Source organism: Arvicanthis niloticus, chromosome 13 (genome assembly GCF_011762505.2).
Source record: "Arvicanthis niloticus isolate mArvNil1 chromosome 13, mArvNil1.pat.X, whole genome shotgun sequence".
NCBI lineage: Eukaryota > Metazoa > Chordata > Mammalia > Rodentia > Muridae > Arvicanthis > Arvicanthis niloticus.
The window spans coordinates 64,029,973-64,057,762 of record NC_047670.1 but is presented as its reverse complement, the minus strand read 5'-3'; the positions used below and the strand labels follow the sequence as shown (position 1 = coordinate 64,057,762).

Here is a 27,790-nt window from a genome sequence, read left to right as displayed (position 1 = left end):
CCTGTCACAAGGATTTAAGGCAGAGAGTGACAGTGACAGGAGAACCAATGTCCTCCGGTGACCTCTGCCAGTGTGTAAACACACTTGCATGTGCACGCGTGCACACACACAGAGAGCCAGGAGAGATAGTAAAGTGTTTGCCTTTCAAGCAGGAGGATCTGAGTTTGCTCCCCAGGGTGAGACAGGATTGGTTTGGACTAGACTTCTATTAACTTTCTCCCAATTAGAGATTTAGGTTTTTATTTTTCTTAAGATTTGTTTGTTTATTGTGTTTATGAGTATTTTGCCTATATTTCTGTCTGTATGCACACCCTGGAGTAAGGTGCCCTTGGAACCGAACTCAAAAATGGTTGTGCTGGGAACCAAATCCAGGTCCTCTGTAAGAGCATAAGGCTCCTTCGTTTATTTGATTGGCTTGTTTTGGTTTTGTTTGTTTATTAGGCTTTGGGGGAGTTTTGTTATTGGTTTTGTTTTGTTATGTTTTGAGACAGGATTTTTCTGTGTAGCCCTGGCTGTCCTGAGACTCCCCCTGTAGTAGACCAGGCTGGTCTCAAACTCAGAGATCTGCCTGCCTCTGCCTCCCAAGTGCTGGCATTAAAGGCCCGCACCACCAGCAGCCAACTGCAATAAATGCTCTTAATGGCTGAACCATCTTTCCAACCCCATACCAAGCCTCCATCTCTCAGTAGAGCTTTATGCTCTTGGTCTATAAGTGCCGAGTGGCTCTGTTGCCCGTCCTTGATTAGTGATATAGAAACCTATTCCGTGGAGAAACGGCCACTTCGGGGCAGATTTGGGCTATAGTGCACAGCACTTCATCTGCGTGTGCTGTGTGGTAATACTACTGCCTCATCCCCTCCCCCATCCCCAGTCCCGTAACCCATCCTGTCACCCACTAGCACTGACTTCCCCTGTAAGACATGTACAATGTCTGTCACACATAATACTAGACATTTAACAAACATCTTTATAGCATCTTCCCAGCTGGGTGCTGCCCGGAACACCAGGGACACAGTAGTCAGACAGACAAGGCCCCTACCCACGTGCCTGTACACGAGGCACGTAAGAAAGGAACATAATTGCCAAGCACTGGGGACTTGGGGGTCAGGAGGGTACGAACACTGGCAGGAGGCAGCACAGGGCTTCCTCATCTCTACCCTGCTCTCACTCAACTTCCGACCACCCAAACCCGGGAGAAGACCAGGTAAGGCCAAGTCGAAGACCACAGAACAGGCCCCGCCCACTGGAAAGTCCCGTCCTCAGGAGGAGAGCCAATGAGGACGAGAGGCCAGTTCCAGTGGGCGGGACTAGTAACGGAAAGGGGCGGGGCGTCGTTGCCAGGAGTCCCTCCTTCCTCTCCCGCCGCGTGGGCTGCGGAGCTGACCAGAGCGCGGGCCCAGCCAGAGGTGAGCGAGGCCGGGCGCGCCTTGGGGTCCGACTGCCTCCGCATGCTCGGACCTTAGGGGTTCTTGGAGTCTGGGGCGGGGTCCTCGTGGTATTCACCGCCCCACAGGAAAACCTTCAACCATATTACTCGCCACTTGCTTATGTCCCTCACGCCTCACCTACCTCTTTTAACACCTCACCTTTCACCTTGGTTCCTACAGCTTCAAAACCTGACGCCTTCCTTCATATCCTACTATCCCATCCTTCAGTCTCCTCCCTCACTCCAAGAACCTCTCCTCAGTCTCTTCTTACCACAGCAAAAGTAGCTCCCGGGTTCTCCTCGCCTACACCCTTATTCCCCTCCCCATACTGAAAATGCCTCCCCTCATCGCCCATATCTGTATCTTCTCTTCAGCTTCCTCACCCCATACCCCTCATGCCACCCTCATCTCACCCCACATCCTTACCTCTTCCCCTCAGCTTTCTCAGCCTATACCCCCCAAATGCTCCCTCTATCTCAACCCACATTCTTTTGGTTTTTTTGTTTTGTTCTGTTTTGGCAGGGGCTAAGGGATCGGGAGTGGGGGTGGGGGGTGGGGGTCTTTCAAGACAGAGTTTCTTTGTGTAGCCCTGGCTGGCCTGAAACTAACTCTGTAGACCAGGCTGGCCTCAAAGTAACAGATCCACCTCCTGAGTGCTAGGATTAAAGGCTGGCACCACCACACAGAGGCTTCAACCCACACTCTTACCTCTCCTCAATTTCCTCACCCCACAGCCCAGATGCCTCTCCTTGTCTCTTCACTCCACACTCTTATTATCCTCCTCTTAGAATCTTCAACACACACCACCCATCCTTATCTCTCTCCCCTCATCTCTTATACCCTTAACCTTCTTTCACCTTCCTCAGCTCACACCCTAGATGCCTCCCTTCAACTCCTCACTCCACACTTTATCTCCCTTCTATCAGCTTCTTATCTTCATATCCTTACCCCCTTCCCTCAATCTCCTTGTTCCTCTAAGACTCTGGTCAAGTCTTCAAACTCTAAAGGTCTCTTCATTCAATCTCCTTACCCTATGTCTAAAAACTGTGCCCTAAGCTTCTCATTTACAGCCAAAACTCCCAGTCCTCTGCACAAACATCTCCCTTCAGCATCTTCTCTTCACAGTTATGGTTTGAATAAGAATGCCCCCCATAGGCTCATGTATTTGAAAGCTTTGTCATGAGGGAGTGGAACCCTTTGAAAGGATTAGAAGGATTAGGATGTATGGCCTTGCTGGAGTATGTATGGCCCTATTGAAAGAATTGTGTCACTCTGGGTGAGCCTTGAGGTTTCAAAAGTCCATATCAGGCCTACATACTCTCTCTGCCTATTGACTAGGATGTAGCTCTTAGCTATTGCTCCAGAACTTGCCTGCATGCCACCATGCTCCCTACCATGATGATAACCCCAGTAATATGCTTTTTTTTTTTTTTTATAAGAGTTGCCTTGGTCATGGTATCTTCACAACAATGCAACATTGATTAAGAAAGAACTTGGTACCAGAGAGTATGTATTGCTGTGACAGGCCTGACCATTTGGCTTGTTGGTGGAATATAAACTTTGGGTTAGAAAAGCAGTTGAAGGCTTTAAATGGGGCTTAATGGGCCATACTAGTAGGAGCATAGAAGACAATGGTGCTGAGACAATGTAAATTCTGATGGTTCAGCTCATATCAGTAAGTGGCCCAGAGACAGTTCTTGTGGTAGTTTGGCAAAGAATGTGACTGCTTTTTGCTCTTCTTCAAAAAATCTGCCTGAGGCTAAAATTTAAGCATTTTTTTTTTTTTTTTTGGACTAATGACTTTGGCAGAGGAGATTTCAAGACAACCTAATGACTGTTTCATGTGGTTATTAGTGACTGCTCTTATACAGTATCTACAGTGAAAAGGAACAAGTGGAGCAAGAAAAATATAAAATGTGCAATGTGAGGAGAAAAGTAACACCAGGGAATGTTTTATGGGAGCCAAGTTCAATGCTCAAGGAGATAAGAAGTTTAAGGAAAAGCCTGAAAAAAAATACAAAGAAAATATAACTTCAGAATATAAACTTCAAGCAAGGCAGTGGTGGCGCACGCCTTTAATCCCAGCACTTGGGAGGCAGAGGCAGGCAGATTTCTGAGTTCGAGGCCAGCCTGGTCTACAGAGTGAGTTCCAGGACAGCCAGGGCTACACAGAGAAACCCTGTCTCAAAACAAAACAAAACAAACAAACAAACACACACACATATGTTTACTTCAAAAAAGAGAAAAGCAGAATCTGCAGTTTGCCCTCTGGTTTTTGATCTTGCTTTGGTTCAGTATTTCCTTGCTGTGCTCTCTTTTCTCCATTTTGGAATGTTGATGTATATTATGTGCTATTATATGTTGGGAGTATGAGATCTGCTTTTCCATTTTTATTTCACATGGGGCATGCAGTTAAGAGAATGTCATGAGTTTCAGCAGAGACTTTGAACTTTTAAACAGTGTTGAGATTGTGATGAACTATGGACAGGACTGTTGAAGTTGAAGTGAATGCATTTTTGCATTATGATATGGTTATGAGCCAATGGGGGCCAGAGAATGGAATGTAGTGGTGTGAATAAGAATGGCCCTCATAGGCTCATATATTTGAATGCTTGATCACAAGGGAGTGGAACTCTGAAAGGATTAGAGAGATTAGGAGGTGTGGCCTTGTTGGAGTGGGTGTGCCTTTGTCAGAGGAAGTGTGTCACTGAGTGTGGGCTTTGAGGTTTCAAAAGCCCATGCCATGCCTGGGTTCTCTCTGCCTGTTGGTCAGTATGTAGCTCTCAGTTTCTGCTCCAGCACCTGCCTGGATGCTGCCATCCTCCCTGCCATGAGTCTCTGCCAGGCACAGTCTCTGAACTGAATCTCTGAAAGTGCAGGCAAACCTCCAGTTACATGCTTCCTTTTATGAGTTGCTTTTGTCATGGTGTCTCTTCACAGCAATAGAACAATGACTAAGGCAACACCCTAAGTCCCTTCACCTCAGTTTCTCAACCACAGCCTAATCTTGCTCTCCTGATCTTCCTACCCTATATCCTAGGACCCTTCCCCCTCCCCAGTCTCTTTTCCCCAAACGTAGACAAGAGAGTTCAAAAAAAAAAAAAGGACACAAAAGTTTTTATATTTATAATAACCCTTAGAGCATTAGAGCTGGGCAGATATCAACCCTCTGTGCTATTTTGTATACTTTCCTATCAGTAACCCTGAGATATCACATGCCATGTTTTACCTGGGCTGCTCCTGTCCCCAACAAGCCAGACCTCATGGCCATATATGTTCATGAACCACCCACCCCGTGGTGACTTCTTCTTTCCTCCTCTTCCTCTCCTCATCATGGTCCCTGCCTGAGACCCCAAGCCCAGGAACCTTCCCTCTGGCCACTCCTCTTCTGCCCAGCCCAGGCTGTGGGCATCTTTATTAATCAATCAGGGATAATTTGGGGGACAACGTTTACACAACAAAAGCTGGTTTATGTGAAAATTCATTTGTCTTGGGGCAACCAAATCTTGGGATACAGTATTTAGCATTTGAATACATAGCACCAGACCAACCCCAACACACCTTCCCTCAAGCTCCTCACACCCTAAATCCCCTAACTTCAATCTCCTCAGCCCTCATTCCAGATGCCTCCTCTCACTCTCCCTACCTCATACTCTAAGACCACTTCCTCCAGTCTCTTAGTCCAGACCTTAAAATCCCTGTCATCATTCTCCTCTTAAACCCCTTTTCCTCAAAATTCTTACTTATATCCCAAGACTCCTACCCTTAGTCTCTCCCTCCAAACAGAAGAGGCAGGAGGCTTCTTCTCACCCCACATCCTAAGTCCTCCCCTTCAGTCTCTACATCCCACATCACAGACATTCCCTCCAACCCTGTTTCCTCATCCCCAAACCCTGCTTCCCGCTGCCTTCTCCGAACACTGCACATCCAAGCCCTGAAGTCTGCCCTAGACTTACCCCATATGCCCTGGGTCTCACCCATGTCAATACATAAATTCTAACCCTGAGATATTCTTCACCCATCTCAGCTCTCATACTCTCTCCCTGAATCTACCCCCAGATTTCATCAATTTCTGCAATCCAAAGTCATGTGGCCACAGCCCTTAACCTTCTGCCTGCTTCATGCTTTATACCTCAGTTTATCTGATCCTCTGTTTATAGAAATATATATTGTCGTCTCATTTCCCCCAGTTATCTTGCCTGCCCCTTAAACATTTTTACTTTACCCTTCAGTGTCTTTATCTTGTTCTTCCACTACACATCATGTATGTTTATACTCAAATGCATTACACATACGCCATTCATATTCTTTGTGCCGTTTTAGGGTGCTGAGGGAAACTGCTATTGCTTCTCCATTGTGCACCTAAACACCTGGAGGGAGGCAGTGACATGCCTTAACCAAAAGAGAACAAGCAGGGCAGGAACCTGGAGGCAGGAGTGAATGCAGAGGCTGTGGAGGAGCGCTGCTTACTGCCTTGCTCCTCTGGCTTGCTCAGCTTGCTTTCTTACAGAACCCAGGAGCACACCAGACCAGGGGTGGCATCACCCACAATGGGCTGGGCCCTCCTTGATCAATCACTAATTAAGAAAATGCCCTACAGTCCTTCCTGTAGACCTACCTTGCATTTTCTCAATTAAGGCTCCCTGCTCTTCCCACTCAGGCTTGTGTCAAGTTGATATAAAACTAGGCAGCACATCTGTCCAGATGCTAGTGACCTCCAGATTGTTAAATGTGATGATCACTTTTTATTTCTTATTCTAAATAATAAATATTTTAATAAATATTTAATGGTAAATATTAAAATATTTATTATTTTCCTTTCTTGGCTTCAACCTGATTCTGTTCCTGTCTCTCTGAAGCTTCTTTTCCATTTTCTTTGCTAGTTTATCTTCTCAGTCTCTAAACTTTGAGGAGCTCAGACCTCTCACCCATTTCCCCTCATTTCCTATGTTGCTTCAACTAGTTGTATGACTTTGAATATCATCTGTACTCCAAAAACTCCTAGGTAAGAGTGCAAACACGTTTTTCACTAAATTGTTCACAGTATTTGTGACATATTCACAATGTAGCTACTTTTTACTACTTTCGTTTCTAACAAAGATTCTGGTCCAAGTTCTCTCATCCTTTATCTGAGTGGGATTTTTAATTATCTCTTCTCCATCTTTGGTCTGTCCTTAATGTTGTGACTACAATGATTCTTTTACATTATTGTTGAAGGTGTGCCACACCCCTTCAATCCCCCATCTCTGAATACAAGCCACAATTCTACATAAATACCCCTCCATCTCCTACTGTCCTGCTCTCCACTTCTCTCCAGCTTTGCTAACTTTATTTTGCTTACCCACACCCCACACACTTGGCCTCAGGGCTTTTCTCTTTTGTGTTCCCACACACTAAACTCTTCCCCCAAAATATCCATTGAACTCTTGGGCTCTTGTATTTACTTTCTCCTAGTCTATTCAGATTTTAACCAGTCAGGGAACACGTTCCTGTCCACACTATATGTAGTGGTTCCTCCTACTTCATGAGCCTCCAAGCCTACTTCATTTTTCTCCTTAGCATGTATCATTACATAATATTTTATGTATGTGTGTTTGCTGGCTGCTTCCTCTGTCTGAAATGAAAACTCCATAGGGACGAGGACTCTTACATTTTGTTCACTGATATCCAAGCACCTAAAGTGCATAGCATGCTATCGAGAGCAACCTTGTTTATACACTGAGGCCCAAGTCATCCATACATGCCTACTAACACAAAGTCTTCGTCTGTCTCTGTGGAAAAACACTAACCCTAAAACAGCTAGCTATAGACCTTGGAGACAAGTAGCTTTGGTGGAACACTACCAGCCTGGATAAGAACAAGTAGTCATAGGTCTTGTGGATAGGTAGCCTTGGTGGAAAGTACCAGCTTAGATATGAACAAATGAATCATAGACAGAGTCATAGTGACCTGTTCCCTGCTTCTTCTGTAAACTTTTACCAATCCAATACCCTGTTCTGGAAGATATCTGTACTCCCCCTGAGAACACCTATACTCCTGCATCATCCCCTTCCCCACATCCTGCCTCTATGTGTATATAACCCCTGTGTGAAAAAAATAAAAATTACGGTTTGATTAGACTCTAGACAAGCCGTGGTTCTTTGTGTCCCCTGTCCTCCAGTTCTCTCTTCCAGGTCCCCCGGATCCTAGTTCACTGCCCTGCAGGCCGGGACAGCATGCAATAGATATTTGTTGACTACAAGGATTAGTTAGCTACACTATCCTCTCTTCTTATTGGCTTTAAGTAATATTCCTTGGCTCCCTACATTTCTGACTGCTTATCGGTTTTATATAATTGTTTCCTTCTGCTTTTTAAGATTTTTTGGTTGGAGAGCAGAGTGCAAAGAGATCAGAGATAAAAAATTAAGAATAGGGAAGTAGAACTCCTTTTGCTTTTACTTAGAGCTGGGCTCCAAGCTAGCCTCAAACTAACGATCCCCGTGTCTCAATCTTATGAACAGCTAAGATTACACACGTTCTACCATACCCAGCTCCTGCTCATTTTCTCGTCCTTCTAACTCATTGTGAACGCTATTTCTCACTACATTTCAGGAAGAAAGTGTACAATGGAGAAAATCATAGCATTTAATACTACTTATCTTAGTTTTTACTGATGTGATAAAACACCATGACCAAAGGCAACTTGGAGCAGAAAAGAATTATTTCAGCTTACAGTTCATTCACAGTCCAGCACTGAGGAAAGGCAACACAGAAACAAAGCAGGAACCTGGAGTCAGGAACCAAAAAGACTGTGGAGGGATGCTGTCCACTGGCTTGCTCCTCATGGCTTGTTCAACCAGCTTTCTCCGAGAACTGGGGACCACTCACCTAGGGCTGGCACCACCCACAGTGGGCTGGGCCCTCCCACATCAGAAATTAATCATGAAAATGCCCAACACACTTGCCTATAGGCCAATCTTATGGGGGCATTTTCTCAATTCAGAGTCCCTCTTCCCGAATGACCCTAATTTATGCCAAGTTGACATAAACCTAATATAACACTTCTGGTGAGGATTAAAATCAGTGTTTGTTTAGACACTAGAAGCATGAACTATTCAAAGCTCTCACTAATTTTAGTATAGTATTTTTCATCTCACTCTTCAGTCTAGAGTTTCACATGTCACCACTTTTCTACAGGTATAAGGACAACTACTTAGAAAGTAGTTAGAAACTATACTGGTGTAGGAAAGTGGTCTCAGTGGGTGCTCCTCTAGTCCCATGGCCTCACTGTCCACAGGTAGTGCTGGTTTTATGTTGCCAAGCATGAATCCCCTCCTACTGAGTGGGCCTGTCCAATCAGGTAGCTGTTGGTTACCCACAAGTGTCACCATTGCATCTTTTGGAATACTTTGTTTTGCTGGTCATTATTGTAGTTCATAGGCATTACAGCTGGGTAGGACTATTGATCCCTTTTTTCCTTGGCAGCTTGCATGGCTCTTCCAGTACTGTGAGAGCTAGTCCTCATGGATGAGGCTTCCAGGTCACATCCAAATTGGCTCTTCTAAGTCCAGAGTCCAAAGTATGTGGTATCATCAGCAAGAGGGACTTACCTTCTTTTTCTATAAGGTACTGAAGGTAGTAGCTGTAGCCTATATTGTTATAGGAGCATCATTTGAATTGCCCTGACCAGAAACTGAAAGGAAGTTACCTATGCCTAGCAAAGGGCTTTCTGACAGATGCTAGTCTATGGATTTGGGGTGGGGGGGAGGAGTACTGTCACACCAATTAACTTAACTTCAACTAAACTCTATATGTATATATGTATGGATGGATGTATGCACATATACATATTAACATATAATATGTAATTTTAAGTAGACATAATTCCCCGTGGCATTTTAAATATCCTTAGTGTTATTTGTTCCTCTTCCTCTGCATTGTCTTCCCCAGCCCTCCTTATGTTAGCCCCCCACACCTATTTTTCCCATTTTCCCCTTCATAGCCACTATAACCTACTATTCCCCTCTCCTGCCCCCTTCCACATATGCCCCCCCTTTTTGAGACAGGGCCTTACTATGTAGTCTTCGAGGGCCTGTAACTCCCTGTGTATACCAGAATCACCTTGAACTCATACAGATCCACCTGTCTTTGCCTGCTCAGTGCTGGGTTGTCATTGTTTATACTTTCCTGGTATCTATAGCTATACAGGCTATACACCTACTGTGGTGGTTTGAATGAGACTGGCTCCCATAGATACATATGTTTTGAAAGTTTGGTGCCCAGTTAGTGAAACTGGGAAGAATTAAGAGGTGTGGCATTATTGGAGAAGGTATGGCCTTGTTATAAGAGATGTGGCCTTGTTATAGGAGGTGTGGCCTTGTTATAGAAGGGGTGGCCTTGTTATAGGAGGTGTGGCCTTGTTATAGGAGGTGTGGCCTTGTTATAGGAGGTGTGGCCTTGTTATAAGAGATGTGGCCTTGTTATAGGAGGTGTGGCCTTGTTATAGGAGGGGTGGCCTTGTTATAGGAGGTGTGGCCTTGTTATAGGAGGTGTGGCCTTGTTGGAGAAGGGGTGGCCTTGTTGGAAGAAGTGTGTCACTGGAGGTGGGCTTTGAAGTTTCAAAAGTGCTTGTTCTCTCTCTCTCTCTCTCTCTCTCTCTCTCTCTCTCTCTCTCTCTCTCTCTCTGCCTGCTGCCTGCCAATTAGTAAAGCTCTCAGCTCCTGTTCTAGTGCCATGCTGTCCGTTTCCCATCATGAAGGTCATAGACTCTACTACCCTTGAGAACCATGAGCCCCAAGGAAAATGCCTTCTTTTATAAAAGTTGCCTTGATCATGGTGTCTCTTCATGGCAATAGAACATTAGGATATTCATACCTGAAAGTTTAGAGCTAGCATCCACAAATAAGAAAAAATGTAGTATTTGTCTTTCTGGGTCCAGATCACCTTACTGGGTATAATCCATTTACCTGTAAATTTCCTGATTCTATTTCACAGCTAAGTAGTATTCTGTTGTGTTTATGTACCACATTTTTATTATACACTCTTGAGTTGAAGGGCATTTAGGTGTTTCCATAACCTAGATATTGTAACTAGAATGGCACTGAACGTGCTGAGCAGATGATAGCTATAGAGTAGGATGTCAAAGCCTTTGGGCATATGCCAAGCAGTGGTATAACTAGTTATATAGAGAGTTTATACTTAGAATTCTCCAGATTTTCAGAGTGGCTGCTGTTTTACTTTTATTTGTTTATGGCAAGATGTCGTGTAGCTAATGCTGGCCTCAGACCTGTTATATAACTGACAAGGCGATAATCTTGAATTCTTGCCCCTTTTCCCTCTGACTCCCAAGTGCTGGATTACAGCATGTGTAAGCATGCCCAGACACTTCAACTCTTAGATGAACAGTTAGCCAAGAACACTGGTACATACCTAGTACTTGAAAGAAGAGGAAGGAGGATCAGGAGTTCCGAGTGTGTTTAATTACAAAGCAAGTCTGAGGCCAGCCTAAGCTACATGAGACCTTGTCTCAAAAACAAGCAAAAAAGTCAATACATTGACATTTCATTAAAGTTTTAAAATCTTTTTAAAAACTTAACCTTATTTAGTGTAATTTTTCCTAGTGTACACCACCACCTCTTTATTTTGTTTTATACACACACGTGTGTGACACATACACACACACACACAGAGAGAGAGAGAGAGAGAGAGAGAGAGAGAGAGAGAACTTACTGAGTCTAATTATTGTTACTCCTATGTGCATGTGGTTGGATATTTCTTTCATCATCATTGACTGAATATGTGTAGATATTCATCTAAGAGTATAGCCATGTGATATCTTCCTCTACTCATGTTGGCATGTCGACTGGTATGGTATTTGCAAGTCTTGTGTAGGCCATATAGTTAAGTGTCTGTGGCCGAAATATCGCTGTTGTGTCCAGGAGCTATCTTGCAGCAGTCATTCTGGTCCTCAGGCTCTTGCAATATTTCCACCTCCTCTTCTGTAATGTTCCTTGAACTTTAGGTGTAGGGTTATGATATAGATGTTCCACTTGGAGCTGAACACCCCATGTTCACCTAGACTATGCATTTTGACCATTTGAAATAGCCTCTGTAATAGAATATCTGTGATACCCTATATCTGCTACAAAAAGAAGCCTCTTTGATGAAGGATGAGAGCTGCACTTGTCTAGGAATAGAAAGGTAAGTATTAGAAGGTAGTTGGAAACTACATTATTTAGCAGCATACTAGGAGCAGATTATCATCTAGGGTCTATGACCTCTTAAGCCACAGGTTCTTGGCTAGGTTTACAGTACCAAGCATGAGTTTCTCCCAATCAAGCAAGCTTTTTAGATCCAAACAGGTAGCTCTTGGTTACCCCCAAGATATACGTGCCACTATTACCATTGGGAATATCTTGTCAGTCTAGTAGTCATGGGTCTCAGGCTTTACAATGGAGTAGATTTGTTGCTATTTTTTTCCCATTGGCAGCTTATACATCACCTTTTGACACTATGAGACCTAACCCTTGGGAAAGATGCTTTCAAATACCAGTTTCATTTCTTCAAGCACTATGACAGATTTGTGTGGGGGCATCAGCAATAGGGTGTTGCCTTCATGTTGTGGCAAGCAGCCAAGAACAATGGCGATCAGCTATATTGTTTTGGAAGTCTCCAAGTTTTCAGTCTTATGTTTGAGTATATAACTTGGAGTAGGCAGCCAGAAAAGCAGAAAGGAACTGTTGTGGGGTGGTGGTGATGAGAAGGAGCTCTAGAGAGAGGTGTGGCAGGAGAGAGATGCTAGAAAGGAAGAAAAGGGAAAGGTTACATGGAAAGTGGGAAGGGAAGATGATACAGCCGGAGAGGAAGGAGGGATGAATGACACTAAGAATGTCTGGGAAAGTCATTGGGAAACCCATTATTTTATAAACTTACCTTAAAATATTTTTAAAAGGAATTGACCCCTTATCTGGAAGCACCTTCCCCAAGGGTTAGGTCTCATAGCATCCAAAGGTGATGTATAAGTTGCCAAAGGAGAAAAATTCACAACAAAATTACTCCAGTGTAAAGCCTGAGAACCATGTCTTGACTGACATGTTGACTAATGCTTCCCCCAGGAGCTACATGCAAGATCACCCCAGTCCCAGCCAGATGATGCCTCCTATAGAGTAGTTTATAAAGCATTCTTTAAGTCTAGTAGAAGATTTTAGTAATAACTTTTACAACATCTTTTGTTCTCCCATTTATAAACTGAAACTCATTATAATTGTAATATACTCTATATTTTTAAGTTCCTCAATTGTATTAATGTCTGTGTGATTTCTTAATAGTTAGATTCTTTTGTTTTGGTATCTGTGTGTGGTTCTTTGGCAGATTTCAATATGTAACTCAGACTGACTTAAAACTCATGATGTTCCTCTTGCCTCTGCTTCTCAAGTGCTAAGATTACAGGCAAATTCCACCAAGCCCAGTTCTCTTAAGAAATTCTTACAAATACCACATTGCTAAGATTATAGGCAAATACCACCAAGCCCAGTTCTCTTAAGAAATTCTTATAAATATCACATCAGGCTTACAGTGAAGCTTGCATTCTCTTAAATGCTCCCAAACTGCAAATAAGCTTTGGTTAAATGTTTCAGTCTGTAATCAACTATGCATTTTAAAGTAGAATAGTAAAATTGATCTAATACTCTAATATACCAAATTCTCTTCTAATCCAAATACATGAAATTATGAATATTCACAAGTATTGTTTTTATCCTTGTAAACATTTTCCATTTTAAAATCCTACTTTCTCAGGGTTGTACATTGCTTGCATACTAACAAAGTATGTTATCCCATACGATTTTGGGAATTTCCTCTCTTGTGCTTTTAAGAGCCTCCTTTTCAGATCAGGAAATTCTTCACACTGGGAAAATAATGGTTAGAATGCAGTGGACTTTGAGAACATGACTCTGCCCTGCATCTGCCCGTCAGACTCCTTGTCTTCAGGCTCTGGGTGGTTCCTGGGCATCACTTCCCAAGCTTGCTGCCAGGCCTCTTCACCTGTACTCTCTCCCTTACCAATCTGATCTTTGTCTTCCAATGTGGATAGTATTCACATTTCTCTCTCTAGCCTGCCCTCCATAACTCACTCATCAAGCCTACTACTCAGAGTCCCCATTCAGATGCATAGTAAGCACAATAAACTTGTGTTGGGACGGTTAGCTTTAATTGTTGACAGGATCTAGAATCACCTGAGAAGGCAATCTCAGTGAGGGACTATCTGGATCAGGTTGGCCTGTGGAAAGTCTGTGGGAGATTGCCTTGACTGTGTCAAGTGGAGTGGGAAGCACGTGAGCAGCACCGGTGATTCCCGGGGTTTGGGTCCTCTCCTCTGTGAGACTGGAGAAAGTCAGCTGAGCATTAGTGAGCATGCACGCAAGCATTCTTTTTCTCTGCTCGTCTTGACTATGCATGTGACTTAATGCTTCAGGTTCCTGCCTTGACTTCTCAGTGGTAGAACTGTAACCCGGAAGTGTAAGCTGAATTAGCCTTTTCTTTTAAAATGGCTTCTGTCAGGGTGCTTTATCAGAACAATGGGAAACAAAGCTGGGACAGAAATAAGTATAGACAGTGGGGCTGTTGCTGGGATACACCTGACCATGGGACGTTTAAGCCTAATCTCTAAAGCATTTACTCTGTATGACGGTGGGGGGGGGGGGTAACATGTGGAGAAGAGAGAACAATTTTGAGAGTCGCTTCTCTCCTTATACAATATGGGTTTCCAGAAATTGAACTCAGGTTTTCATGCTTGGCAGAAAGCACCCTTACCAGCCAAGCCACCTCACATTCCAAATTGCTTTTTTGTGGAAAGGATGTGGAACATTTGATACTTTGGGCTAGAAAAGCTATTGAATGATGTAGGCAGAGCTTAATGCGCCATTTTTGTGCTTGGAAGAGAAATGCAGACAGTGGAGAACCAGCTCAGAGGATTCAGATGGGAACAGAACTCTCTTAGGAGATAGGTGAACACTTACATGGGTATTTCATTCTGCTCATGTCTTGAGACCTTGCATGAAGTTGGATTTGAAGGTAATTAACTGTTTTATTCAGCAGAGGAAATTTCAAAGCAAGACAGTATTCAGTCTGGTGTTGCAGTAGCAGCTGAAACTGAGAGAGGCCAGCACCATTGTGGAGAGGTTTCTGGCTCTGCTCTGGAACAATAGGAAGTGTTCCTCGGGGTCAACACAGAAGCTGATACAGCTATGGTCAAGGAAGCCAGCGTACGGCTGGGCAGTGGTGACACACGCCTTTAATCCCAGCACTTGGGAGGCAGAGGCAGGTGGATTTCTGAGTTTGAGGCCAGTCTGGTCTACAGAATGAGTTCCAGGACAGCCAGGGCTACACAAAGAAACCCTGTCTCGAAAAACCAAAAAAAAAAAAAAAAAAAAAGGAAGCCAGGGTACATCATAAGCTAGCAGCAGAACTGGGCAGTATTATAAGCATGGTTCCATGTGGCACTAGATTTGAAACCATGATAGATGCAAGATTCAGATTGTGAAGAATAGCTGAAGCCAGGCACCATGTGTCAGGGTCAGAGACCCTGTGGAAAGGCCTAAAAGGCTACTGAACGGAGCTGTGAAGGTGAATTAGAGAGCTGGGACATTGGAGATGCCAGGACAGATTTCTGTAGCCACCCATAGAGCAGAATTGTTCTCTTTAATTTTGTATTTCTTTGGATCTTGCAAAAGAACCATAAAGATATTAACTTTATCATCCTGTGGTTCTTAGGCATGGATTTCCTTCATCATATAGTATAGACTTGAAGGAATATCCGAGCTTTGTTCAGTTAATTGGGTACAACTCACAGTTGGATAAGAAGAGGAGTCATCAGAACTACACTGAAACTCTTCAAACTATAGTAAAAATGTGGTTATCTTTTGAGTATTTGTGATGCTGTGCCTTGAACCCAGGGCCTTCACTGAGCTACATGAACATTGTGTTTCATCCTGAAAGAAACAAAAAGCTCTTGAGGAGTATCAGTGATATGATATTTTTACATCATAAAAAAAAAAATAAAAATCACCATGTAAAATGGGCCAGACAAGATGAAAGTACCGGAGGAAGGTCTTTTACAGACTAGAGCAATAACCCAGGTAAAAGGTGAAGACCCGCACCTTTGTTCAAATGCCCTGCCCTCGGGCTAATCTCCTTCCTCACCTTCACCTTCAGGTCTGCACATTCAGCAGCCTCTTAAAGGCTCCGTTAGAGGTCTACCCGATATAACCAGGCTCCTGGTTTGCCTTCTAACCAGCTCCTCTCCCAGTCTTCCCCACTTGAGGCATCACCTTCTGTCATCTGCTCCTGCAAACCTAGACCTATCAAACCCTCCCGCTGGTTCTGCTAGATGATTCTCATCCTGCGGATAAATGCTGGACTCTTCTATTGCATATCAATCATTACCACTCCAGGCTTTGAGCTCCACAAGGGCAAAGTTCAGTTTGCCAGTAACTTCCAAACACTGGACTTTCCTGAGCCCTGAATGTTCTATGAGCAGATAAGATTAATGGCTTTCAGTGACTTATTAGGTTATAGAAGATGGCAGGCTTCCATGTGACTTCCTAGTCCTGACTGGAATTATGATGAACAGTGTTGCCATGCATTTGGTTAAAAGGTGAAAGAAGAGCTGATTGGGAGGGGAAAATATTAAAGTAGCTCACACTGTTGAGTTTGACATGTTTAGGGAACTTCCCTAAGGAGAAGTGCAGTAAGCAGGTGTACATACAGACCTGGGGTTTAAAAGCACTATCTGAAGACCGGGCGGTGGTGGTGTACACCTTTAATCCCAGCACTCAGGAGGCAGGTGGATCTCTGAGTTTGAGGCCAGCCTGGTCTACAGAGTGGCTGTCCAGGACAGCCAGGGCTATACAAAGAAATCTTATCTTAAAAAAACAAACAAAAACTAAAAACACCATCTGAATCTACAATGTAAACAGGACAATGAAGCAGTGGGCATCACCACTGAGTCTGCTTTGTGCTAAGAGAAAAGACTGAGGGGGTCCTCACTGACGTTTGAACCCCAGTAAAGGAGAGGGCCCAAAGAGAGCAGAGGAGTAGTAATCAGGCAGTCAAAGTTTATGAGCGATCTAAGTTAAATACCAACCAGGAGGATTTTGACCAGGAGAAAATAGGTACTGAAGAGAAGTTAAATATAAGGACAGAGGTGCCATGAGTATGTCATTTGTAACTGGTGAAACTAGTTTCAGTGAGAGGCAGAAAAAGACATCAGATTACCAGAGTGTGACGAGGTAGGAACTCCAGGACAGGTCAGCGTATGCAGCCTGGCTATAAAACAGGGAGGTACCCTACAATAAAGGTTCAAGGAACATGTTACAGGCCTTTTTTCCATCAGCCACACTCAGCCCACTCTCATAAACACCACCTGTTCTTAGAAAACTATCTTACTTACAAAAACAAACCAACAGAAAAGATGGGCTCCCCAATGAAAATAGCACCACATTCCAGAAGTGACACATTTACAGATCCCCAAAGACCATACAGCCTGCCCCAGACCCCAGATCTATCTCATGCCCAGAACAGGGGCCTTCTGTTCTGGCCCGAAATTTCACCCTTATCCTGGTATGCTGTCCAATACCTGTAATCCCAGCTCTCAGGAAGTGGAGGCAGGAGGATCAGGAGTTCAAGTTCAAGGCTAGACTAGACCAACCTTTCAAAACAAAACTTCCCTTTAACAGCTTAAGGATGGCAGATACTGACCAAAAGTAACCTGAGGAGGAAAGGGCTCATTTCATTTTACAAATTACAGTTTATAACCAACGGGAGCCAGAGCAGGAATTCTTTAGCAGAGTCAAGAAGAAACCTAGAGGCTGAAACTGAAGCAGAGGCCATGAAGAACTGCTGCTTACTGCCCCTGCTCAGCTACCTTTCTTATATATCCCAGGCCCACCTGCTTATTATGGGTATCACCACCCACTGTGGGCTAGGCCTTCCTATATAAACTAACACTTGAAAAATGCTCCACAGGCGGGGCTGGAGAGATGGCTCAGCAGCGTTAAGAACACTGGCTGCTCTTGCACAGGACCTGAGTTCAGTTTCTACCAGCTACATGGTGGCTCACAGCTGTTCATAATGCCAATTACAGGGGATTCAGTGCACTTTTCTGGCCTTCACTCATGCACATACCCTCCACAGACAGACAGACAGACAGACAGACAGACAGACACATGTAATTTAAAAATAAATCTTTAGGACTGCAAAGATAGCTCAGCAGTTAAAAGCACTGGCTGCTCTTCCAGGGGACATGGAATCAGTCAATCTCCAGAACCTACAAAGCCCCTTACAACTGTCTAACTCCAGTTCCAGGGGATCTGATGCTCTCTTCTGCCCTCCTCAGATACTGCATACATGAGATGCACAGGTGTAGAGACAGGCAAAACATAACCCATAACCATAAAAAATAAAAATAAATGAACCTTTTAAAATAATGTTAAATGAAATAAATAAATATTTTTAAGGAGAGGAAGGAAGGAAGAAAGAAAGACTGAAGAAATTTTCCCACAGACATGCCCATAGGCCAATGCAGTGCAGACAGTTCCTCGGCTGAAGTTCTGTCTTCTCAGATCTGTCAAGTTGACAACTGAAAATAACTACGACACATAACAACGGTCAAAGAAAGAAAAAAATAGGGGCTGGAGAGATGACTCAGCAGTTAAGAGCACTGACTGCTCTTTCGAAGGTCCTGAGTTCAATTCCCAGCAACCACATGGTGCCTCACAATCATCTGTAAAATGGGACCTGAATCTTTTTTTTTTTTTTTTTTTTTGGTTTTTTTCGAGACAGGGTTTCTCTGTGTAGCCCTGGCTGTCCTGGAACTCACTCTGTAGACCAGGCTGGCCTCGAACTCAGAAATCCGCCTGCCTCTGCCTCCCAAGTGCTGGGATTAAAGGCATGCGCCACCACCGCCCGGCTGGGACCTGAATCTTATACCCCTCTTCTGGGTTAGTGTGTGTGTGTGTGTGTGTGTGTGTGTGTGTGTGTGTGTGTAAAGAACAATTAATATGTGCTATAGTCTGTGCAGACCCTCCCACACATTTTCATCTAACCTACACAGCATCTATCTCTGGGGCGTAAGCGGTGATGTCTAACTCTTGAGAGATGGGGAAACAGTTGTTTGAGGATTGCTCATCTGTGAGCTGTAGAGTGGGAGCTAAAATGTCAGCAAGTCCCATGCAGCTCCTTTTTATTCCCTGCCCAGATGGCTGATTCCGATCCTGGGGAAAGAAGCTATGATAACATGCTGAAAATGCTGTCCGACCTGAACAAGGACCTGGAAAAGCTATTGGAAGAGATGGAAAAAATCTCAGGTAAGATGTCTTCCCAGACAGAGTGCCTCCCCTTCTTTCCAATGGCTTCACTGGTCCCCAAACATCTGAACCTGTATCAAGTGCTTTTTCTAAGGAGGGTTCTCCTGACATCCTTCCAACTTTTACAGCTTGTAACTATAGCAACACAACAATTGACAGTTACAATGTTATTTTGTGATTATCTTCCATGGTATTACACCTAATTAACTTCTACCATTGGACTGTTACCTTCATGAGGGCAGAGTACAGAGGGGTGTACATGGCATAGCACCAGATACTAACTCACATGTGCAGTAAATGGCAAGCTCAGGTCATTATTGCATTCGTGAACAGAAGTTGAACAGCCTTTCTGTGAGTTATGACGATGATAAGACTAGTGTACTCCTGAAAACGGGAGGCACAGTGCTGTGGAATAAAACAGCAACAGGATGGGTGCATGTCTTCATTCCTGGAAGAGAATGTTATTTTATCCACCATGTTTCCATGAAGCAGGAGTAGCAACAACATTACAATTGTATATGTTCTTAATTCAAAATATGTATAATTCCAGAGGCATGTGCAGATCTCTGAGTCTAGGCCAGGCTTGTCTACAAAGTGAGTTCTAGGGCAGCCTGGGCTACACAGAGAAGCCCTGTCTTAAAATAAAACAAAATAGTTTTTTAAAAAATCATAGTTCTTATAATCTGTGAGCCCAAACTTTGCTACAGATAATGGGAATGGGCACCTTACAGGGCATAGGGCGTATATACCTTACTCTAATGAAAACAATTCTAGAGCAAGCACGCTGACTGCGAGTACATAAAGGCACTTGTAGCTGAGCCTGCATCATGGCACACAAGCATACTCACACCAAGACACGTACACAGGATCCTCCATGCACACAATGAGTATAAACTCATGCAGGCTCACACACATACACATAAATACATAAGCACAAAATGTTAAAAATGTAAACCAGGGGCTGGGGAGATGGCTCAGTGAGTGGTTAAGAGCACTTGACTGTTCCTCCAGAGGTTCTGAGTTCAATTCCCAGCAACCACATGGTGGCTCACAACCATCTGTAATAGGATCCAGTGCATGTTTCTGGTGTGTCTGAAGAGAGCTACAGTGTTCTCATATACATAAAATAAATAAAGTTAATCTTTAAAAAATATAAAAAATGTAAATCAAAAAACTTCAATCTAATTGTTTGTCCTTTTATTGAATACGTCTACTATGTGCCATTTTAAGAATAAAAACTTGAGCCGGGCAGTGGTGGTGCACGCCTTTAATCCCAGCACTTGGGAGGCAGAGGCAGGTGGATTTCTGAGTTCAAGGCCAGCCTGGTCTACAGAGTGAGTTCCAGGACAGCCAAGGCTACACAGAGAAACCCTGTCTCGAAAAACAAAACAAACAAAGAAAGAATAAAAACTTGAGCTGAGCAGTGCTGTCATGTGCCTTTAAGCCCATCAGCCCTTGGGAGGCAGAGGCAGGTAGAATCTGTGAGTTCTAAGCCAACCTGGTCTACAGAGCCAGTTCCAGGGTAGCCAAGGTTACACAAAGTAACCTTGTCTCAGGGGGAAAAAATAAGAATAGAAGTTTGAATAAAAATTGTTCCTTTCTTGAAAGTGGGTAAAGGCCAGGGACAGACATCAGTGTGACTATGTGTAATCTTAAAATATGAATTAACATTAAAATATGTACATGTTATATTAAAATGGCTAACACTAATAGCATAGTCTGGGTAGGCTGGGGAAGGAGCTAAGGAGAGACCTTGCCACTAAGAGCCAGGGAGACTTGGAGGAAAGCTTTAGAGAAGGAGTTGTGGGTGGGCAGGAGTGACAGAGCTAAAATGGAGGTGAAGAGCACCCCAGAGACAGTTGAGACGAGTGTGAGGGACCATGACAGGGCCAAACTCCTCAACTGTCTACCAAAGAGAGGCATAGCTGAGAAGACAAAGGCTACAACCAAACCAAGGACTTTTACCAGTCTTATCTAGGTGATGGGCAGCTTCAAGGTTCCACACCCTTTCCCCTCAAGGGGATTTTTGTCATGATGTCTTAACACAGCAAAGAGGCCCTAACCCAAACAGTGCCACCAACTGGGGGCAAACTATTCAAATACCTAAGACTGGAAGACGTTTGTCTTTCAAACTACCACACAAATGTTTATACAAATTGTCTAATTTGAAAAGTAATATAGTTGCGGGGCAGTGGTGGCGCATGCCTTTAATCCCAGCACTTGGGAGGCAGAGACAGGCAGATTTCTGAGTTCGAGGCCAACCTGGTCTACAGAGAGAGTTCCAGGACAGCCAGGACTACACAGAGAAAAAAAAAAAAAAAAGTAATATAGTCTTTTTAAAACTTTATTTTCAGATATCATCTCTGGAGAGTATGTTATCAATATATAAGCAACCACAAATTAAATATTGTTTTAAATTTTTGAATAATTTATCTTGTTTTCTTTTTCTTCTCCTCTTCCTCCTCTTCCTCCTCTTCTTCCTCTTCCTCTTCCCCCTTCTCTTCCTCCTCCTCTCTTTTTTAAAGATATTGTATCACTATGTAGCCCAAGCAGGCTTGGAACTTGATTTACAGATTAGGCTGGCTTTGAACTCAGAAAGAGATGTCTGCCTCCCAAGTGCTAAGATCAAAGACATGCATAACCATTCCAGAATTTTTTTTATTTACACTGAAAGCATTTTCCCTGAACCATTTCTTTAGTCCCCAGCTCCCATAAAGTGGGGAGAGGCTCCCACTATGTAGCCTTGGCTGGCCTCCAACTCATAGAAATCTACATGCCTCTGCTTTCCGAGTGCTGGGATTGAAAGTGTGCCACCACAAGAGGCCACCATGAAGTTCTTGTTCTCATAGGATAATTTAGCTACTCTGATGTATAATCTGTCAGGTTTTAACAGATGATAGTGTCCCACAGCTGCTCTTGGTGTCCTCATTGCCACCATTACCTTTACCATTCAGTGAGTTGCCCCTCCTCAAACTTCTGTCTTATTTTATGGTTTCAAGCTTTCCTCACATGTTTGTTCTTCTTTCATTTACTTAATATTCTGTTTGGATTTCTGTTAAGCCTAAACACTTGGTACTTGCTAGATGTTTGTTTTCAGGGCTGGAGGTTGAACCTGGGGCCTTTGACATCTGCAGCAAGTGCTGTGTCCCATGATCCTTCATCAATACTCATACATTAGCATATTAGCTCAGGCTGGCCTCTTAATCCTTGGTAACCCTCCTGCCTCAGCCTCCCAAGTGCCAGGATTACAGGGATAAGCCACCACACCTATCGGAAAAAGTGATGTTATTTTAGCAGGAAGTATTCTTAGGGGAGAGAGGTGACACTTCAGATTGCTCAGGTGCTCATTAAGGTTGTCTCAATTTTGCAATATTTTCTAGATTTTTTTTTTTTTTTTTTGGTTTTTCGAGACAGGGTTTCTCTGTGTGGCCCGGGCTGTCCTGGAACTCACTCTGTAGACCAGGCTGGTCTCGAACTCAGAAATCTACCTGCCTCTGCCTCCCAAGTGCTGGGATTAAAGGCGTGCGCCACCACTGCCCGGCTCTAGATTTTTTTCTTTTTCCGTTTTCTCTCTTTTTGTTTGCTTTTTTGAGACAGGGTCGCTATACATAGTGTTAGATCTTAGAGAAGAAAAAAAAACATTTCCATGACTGTCTGATTAAAGCAAGCTGTATTTAGAAATGTACAAGGAACTGGCCAGACAACTGTCTTCCCCCTAAACTGATGTTTCAGAGAGCAGCCCCTCTCTGACTTTTGAGGTCCTTTTTGTGGGGAAGGGCTAGGGTTCCTAGAAAACAACTGTCAAGATAATTGGCTGTTAGTGTCAGGGCTCAAGGCTGCCTGTGGGGTAGATAAGTGTGAGAATTCTTCCTGTGACAGGGGAGCCATCACCGGTGTTCAGGGGGTTAGCTAGGCGAAGAGGTAGGCATAGTCATGGGGTTACAAGTTCAGCATAGGTTGAAACCGGTTTGCAGGATTCATTAGGCTCATGAAACAGAAATCCATTCTTGTAAAGCATGGAGCAGTAGTAACGATGTTTAACATTGTAGCTCCTTAACAACAATGGGGCTCTCTCTGGGTTTCACAATAGCTCTAACTGTCCTAGGATTCACTAGACCAACCAGCCTGACCTCAAATGCCCCTGACCCTGACCCTGACCCTGACCCTGACCCTGACCCTGACCCTGTCTCATAGTTCTGGGATTAAAGGCATGCGCCACCCACTTGGCTTTTACATATTTTTCTATGTGTGTACTTCTATGGGTTTGATCCTATTAGAAGTGGATATTTTACCACTTTAGTTGCTAGCTAACACTAGACCACAGGAAGGCTGCACAGATCTGGCTGTTTAGTACTCTTCTGAGTTATTGATAGTGGTGATAATAACAGCGTATGATCATTTTATACCAAGTTGATGTCTTTTCCATATGCTCTAAATACATTATCTCTTTTACTTATAACAATTTTCAGGAGAATATACATAATTATTATCACTGTTTATGGATGAGACGGCTTGGTAGTGGAACGTGATTACCATGTGTCCACCGCTCTGGGCTCATTCCACAGCACTAACTCTACCTCTTCTCACCCCCTAGGAAAAGAAAAGAATAATGTAAGTAAGTTTTCAGAAACAGCTCTCTAGGTTTTTATTGGCAATTCTGGAGTCAGTGCACACACGGAGCTGTACACTTGTGCTGATTCTCTCTTCAGGATCACCACATCCTTCACACTCACTGTCCTTTTACAAAACTACCCGACAGCTTAGTGTTTGCTATGAAAGCATCATAGTCTCAGCATCCAAATCGGTATCCGCTCTTTACTGCTTCAGAACCAGTCCAAGCGGCTGGAAGCCAAAAGCATTTGCTATGGCCCAACTTCGGGAGGTAATATATTTGGACGTGGAATAGCTTGCTGGTTCTGGCTGTTTCTCCTAAGATCACAGTCATAATACCAACTGTGGCTTCAGTCTCTGAACACTTGACTGGGTTCAAACTCATGTAGCTGGTGACAGGATTTGTTTGTTTCCCCTTTCTTTTCTTCCTTTTTTTTTTTTTTTTTTTTTTTTTTTTCCTGTTTGTTTGTTTTTCGAGACAGGGTTTCTCTGTATAGCCCTGGCTGTCCTGGAACTCACTCTGTAGACCTGGCTGGCCTTGAACTCAGAAATCTGCCTGCCTCTGCCTCCCAAGTGCTGGGATTAAAGGCGTGTGCCACCACTGTCTGGCTTGTTTCCCCTTTCTTTTCTCCTTCTCCTTCTCCTTCTCCTTCTCCTTCTCCTTCTCCTCCTCCTCCTCCTCCTCCTCCTCCTCCTCTTCCTCCTCCTCCTCCTTCTCCTTCTTCTTCTTTTCGATGATGATGGTGGCGGTGTGTAACCTTGGGAATACCAGGCAGTATATAGTCTCTCCCTGAGCTATGGTCTTAGTGGTTGGCTTTACTGTGTGGCCTCCTCATAGAAGTGGTCTTACTTTACCTGCCATTTCTCTGTCACAATACATACCGTTTACATCCTTCTCAGCATGGTTCACAGCTTCTGATGACTTGTTCCCTGATGATCTGTCTTTTCCTACTGCAACTTATCATGGACACGGTGTTCCTCACGTGTCCACTCTATACCCTGCTATATAGTGCCAGAGATGCCCTAGCAAATGGCAGCATGGAATGGCAATCAGTAAATAGTAAATGGATTGAAACCTCAAGAGACACATGCCTGAAGTGGAATGTGGTAACACACACTTGTAATCCGAGCACTTTCAAGGTAGAGGCAAAAGCACCAGGAGTTCAAGGTCATCCTCAGCTACATAGCAAGGCTGGGGCCAGCTTGAACTACACAGGACACTATCTTTTCAAAACAAAACATGCTAGACATCTCTCCTGTTCTGCAGATTCTAAAATATTTCCCTTGGATCGGAAGATAAGAAAGCTATGCAAATGATAGAGTGCCCTGCTGTCTTACTGATTGTCTTTCCTTACGGTGCTTTGAGCCATATGGCTAGCTAAGCTTATTAATGATTCTAACCTACTGCAGGTATGAAGGGACCTCCTTGTATTTAAAATACAGATATCACTAAAGTCATTTGCAGCTACAGAATACTCTTTTTCTTGTATTTACTTTCATTGTAAATACATCTATTTAATGTGTAGGGGTGGTTTGCCTGCTTGCATGTATGACTTGCACATTTTTGCAATGTTCATAGAAGCTAGAAAAGAGCATCAGGTCAGTCCCCTGGAATCAGAGTTTTGGACAGTTGTGAATGGTCATGTGGGTGCTGGGAATTAAACCCCTGCCCTCTGGGAAAGCAGCAATGCCATTAACCACTGAACTATCTCTCCAGAATACTCTTTGTAGAGGAACCTCCTTGGGAATTTTTCTCTTAGGATAGAGTTCTTACTTTACTTTGTTTTTGTTGACTTTTTTTATTCAGGAGTTTTTATTCTTCTTGTGCTAGGAATTAAACTGCGGCTTCATACATGCTATGAAGGGTGTGATGCTTTGAATGAGATTGGCCCCCATAGACTCATACATTTGAATACTTGGCCCCCAGTTAATGAAACTGCTTAGAAAGATTGGGAGGTGTGGCCTAGCTAGAGAAGAAGTGTCACGCCAGGCCCAGACTACTCACTCTCTGTCTTTGCCTGCAACTTGTGGTCAGATATGAGCGCTCAGCTACTTCTCCAGCACCCTGCCTGCCTGCCTGCCTGCTGCCAAACTCCTGGCCATGATAGTCACAAACTCACCTTCTGATACTGTAAGCAAGCCCCCAGTTAAATGCTTCCTTTTATAAGTTGCCTTGGTCATGGTGTCTCCTCACAGCAATGGAAGTGACTAAGACAGAGAGCTTCACCACTCCAGAACAGAGCAGTTTTAAAAGCTGTATTCATCTCTGGGCCTTATAAAATAATTTTTCTATCTCTGCCTTGGCCTAGGAAGCTCAGGGGAGTTAGTAGGTGGTGAGTGCTGTGGGGTGCTATGTGAGATTCAGTCTGTTGGGGTGCTGTGTGAGATTCAGTCTGTGGGGTGCTATGTGAGATTCAGTCTGTTGGGGTGCTGTGTGAGATTCAGTCTGTGGGGTGCTATGTGAGATTCAGTCTGTGGGGTGCTGTGTGAGATTCAGTCTGTGGGGTGCTATGTGAGATTCAGTCTCTGAGCCTTTTATCCCCTAGTGTTAGTTTCTTTCTTCCCTTACATCTATGCCCTGAGCACCTAAGTTATTTACTTTATAATAAAAGTTTCCAGTTGTAAGCAGTTCTTCTCATCTGAGTGTCTAGTTTCATTGCTCTCAATTCTCCCTTCCACCACATATTGAGTATGAACACAATCCAGCCAGGTCCTTTGGCAGTCATGACAAGGGTCACCTTTCTTCTAGTTCCTAAACAGCTTTACCATCTGTAGGTCCCCAAGCATTCTGTCCAGCATTACATATATTCTCTATGAAGACAAAGAGTTTCTCTCTAAATTCCTCTTTTCTTCCTGAACCAGAATTCCTTTCAAAGCTCCATTTATTCACGGTGTCATGCACTTCTGATATATGCTTCGAAACCCCAACCACCTCTACCTACCACCAAAGCTGCTCCCACACTTTCAGGTGTTTCACTCTCCATACAGGCACCAAGTTCCGACTAATCATCTGGGGATACTATAACAAATGTCCACAGACAAGGTAGCTTTAAAAATAAACATTTATTTTGCATGGTCCTAGAGACCAAGACCTCCAACATCAAGGTGCCAGCGGGTTATCTGGTGAGAATTCTCTTCATTGTTTGTATAGTCATCCACTTTCTCATTGTCTCCCCACATGGCCAACTGCAAGTGCTGTGTCTCTTTTATAAAGAAAGACACCAACACCATGAGTCATGAGGGCTCCACCCTTATCACTGTACATCTGCCAGAGGCCCATCATCTAATACCATTCATTGACTTGGGACATATTTGTACGTAAATGTAGAGCTATGCACTCGCCCAGTTCATAGCGTGCATCTGTTCGGTTCTCACTGGAAGCTAGTAAATGGTCTCTGTTTTGTGGATGAGGAGACCAAGTTAGCAAATTTGCACCCTTGTTCCAGCTCACAGAGCTGGAGGTAGAGAGAAGGGAAGCAGACTCTGCTCTGGCCTCCAGACCCATATGTCACCTACTGTCTGGGGTTTGGAAAGGGTGGGCTGCAGAGCCTTTGCTAGAATGACCCACAACCTGCTAGACAAAAAAAAAATGGTGTGTTGTGGAATGGGCCAGTGATCTACATTGTGCCTTACTGGTGTCAGGGTCAAGTAATTAGGTGTCTCAGATCACTGAGTACAAGAAAACATATTAATTTGGATCTCATGGGTCTGGAAATGGTCGGCTTACCTGAGCATGTAAGTATGCTTGGGTAGTGTAAAAATGATGACTTAGGTGGCACCTGCAACCAACAGCTGTGAACTACAGCAAACCATTAGCTATAAACTACAGAGAGGTAAGGGTACATGTTTGCTGTGATTTTCCTCCCATTCCATATCAGACCAGCCTCCAGCTTGTTACCGTTATTGACTTAAATACTGAGAAGTTAAGACTTCTAGAATATTAGCAGGTATCACTGTTGCTAATGTAGCAAGAAGTTTTATAGGGGGTTTATAGCACCTTATAGGCTTTCTCTCCTTGGGATACTCAGTATCCCCCAGAGTCTTGCCCCTAAGGCTGAGCACAGTGGGCCTCCCAGAGCGTTAGCGCCTGTCACCTAACTGGACCTATTTGGTCATTGTAGTGCAGGCAACCTGGATGGCCTACGACATGGTGGTCATGCGCACCAACCCCACACTAGCAGAGTCCATGCGCCGGCTAGAAGATGCCTTCCTCAACTGCAAAGAGGAGATGGAGAAGAACTGGCAAGAGCTACTCACTGAGACCAAGCGCAAGCAGTGAGCCACCATCTGTCACCAGCCTGTGGGGTGAAGCCAGGGACATGAGTCCAGAAGCCCAGACGTGTAGCCGTGTACATGGTACTTGTTTCTCAATAAACTTATTTTCAAGCAAACCAAAGAACCCCTCTCTGT

The 27,790-nt window shown here is 43.9% G+C and overlaps 1 protein-coding gene across 1 annotated transcript; it reads left to right on the top strand.

The window, feature by feature from the left end:
* Positions 1-1,329: 1,329 nt before the first annotated feature.
* Syce3 (synaptonemal complex central element protein 3) lies at positions 1,330-27,760 on the top strand. The gene is made up of 3 exons (XM_034517499.2): positions 1,330-1,406; positions 18,661-18,769; positions 27,502-27,760. Exons 2-3 carry the CDS (start codon positions 18,661-18,663, stop codon positions 27,657-27,659), a joined length of 267 nt encoding a protein of 88 aa, XP_034373390.1. The 5' UTR covers positions 1,330-1,406; the 3' UTR covers positions 27,660-27,760.
* Positions 27,761-27,790: the final 30 nt, after the last annotated feature.

Bases quoted from the DNA above. Each gene is read 5' to 3' on its own strand.
- Syce3 (XM_034517499.2), top strand. From the start codon at position 18,661: ATGGCTGATTCCGATCCTGGGGAAAGAAGCTATGATAACATGCTGAAA. The intron at 18,770-27,501 runs GTAAGATGTCTT...TGGTCATTGTAG, and splicing joins AGAGATGGAAAAAATCTCAG to TGCAGGCAACCTGGATGGCC.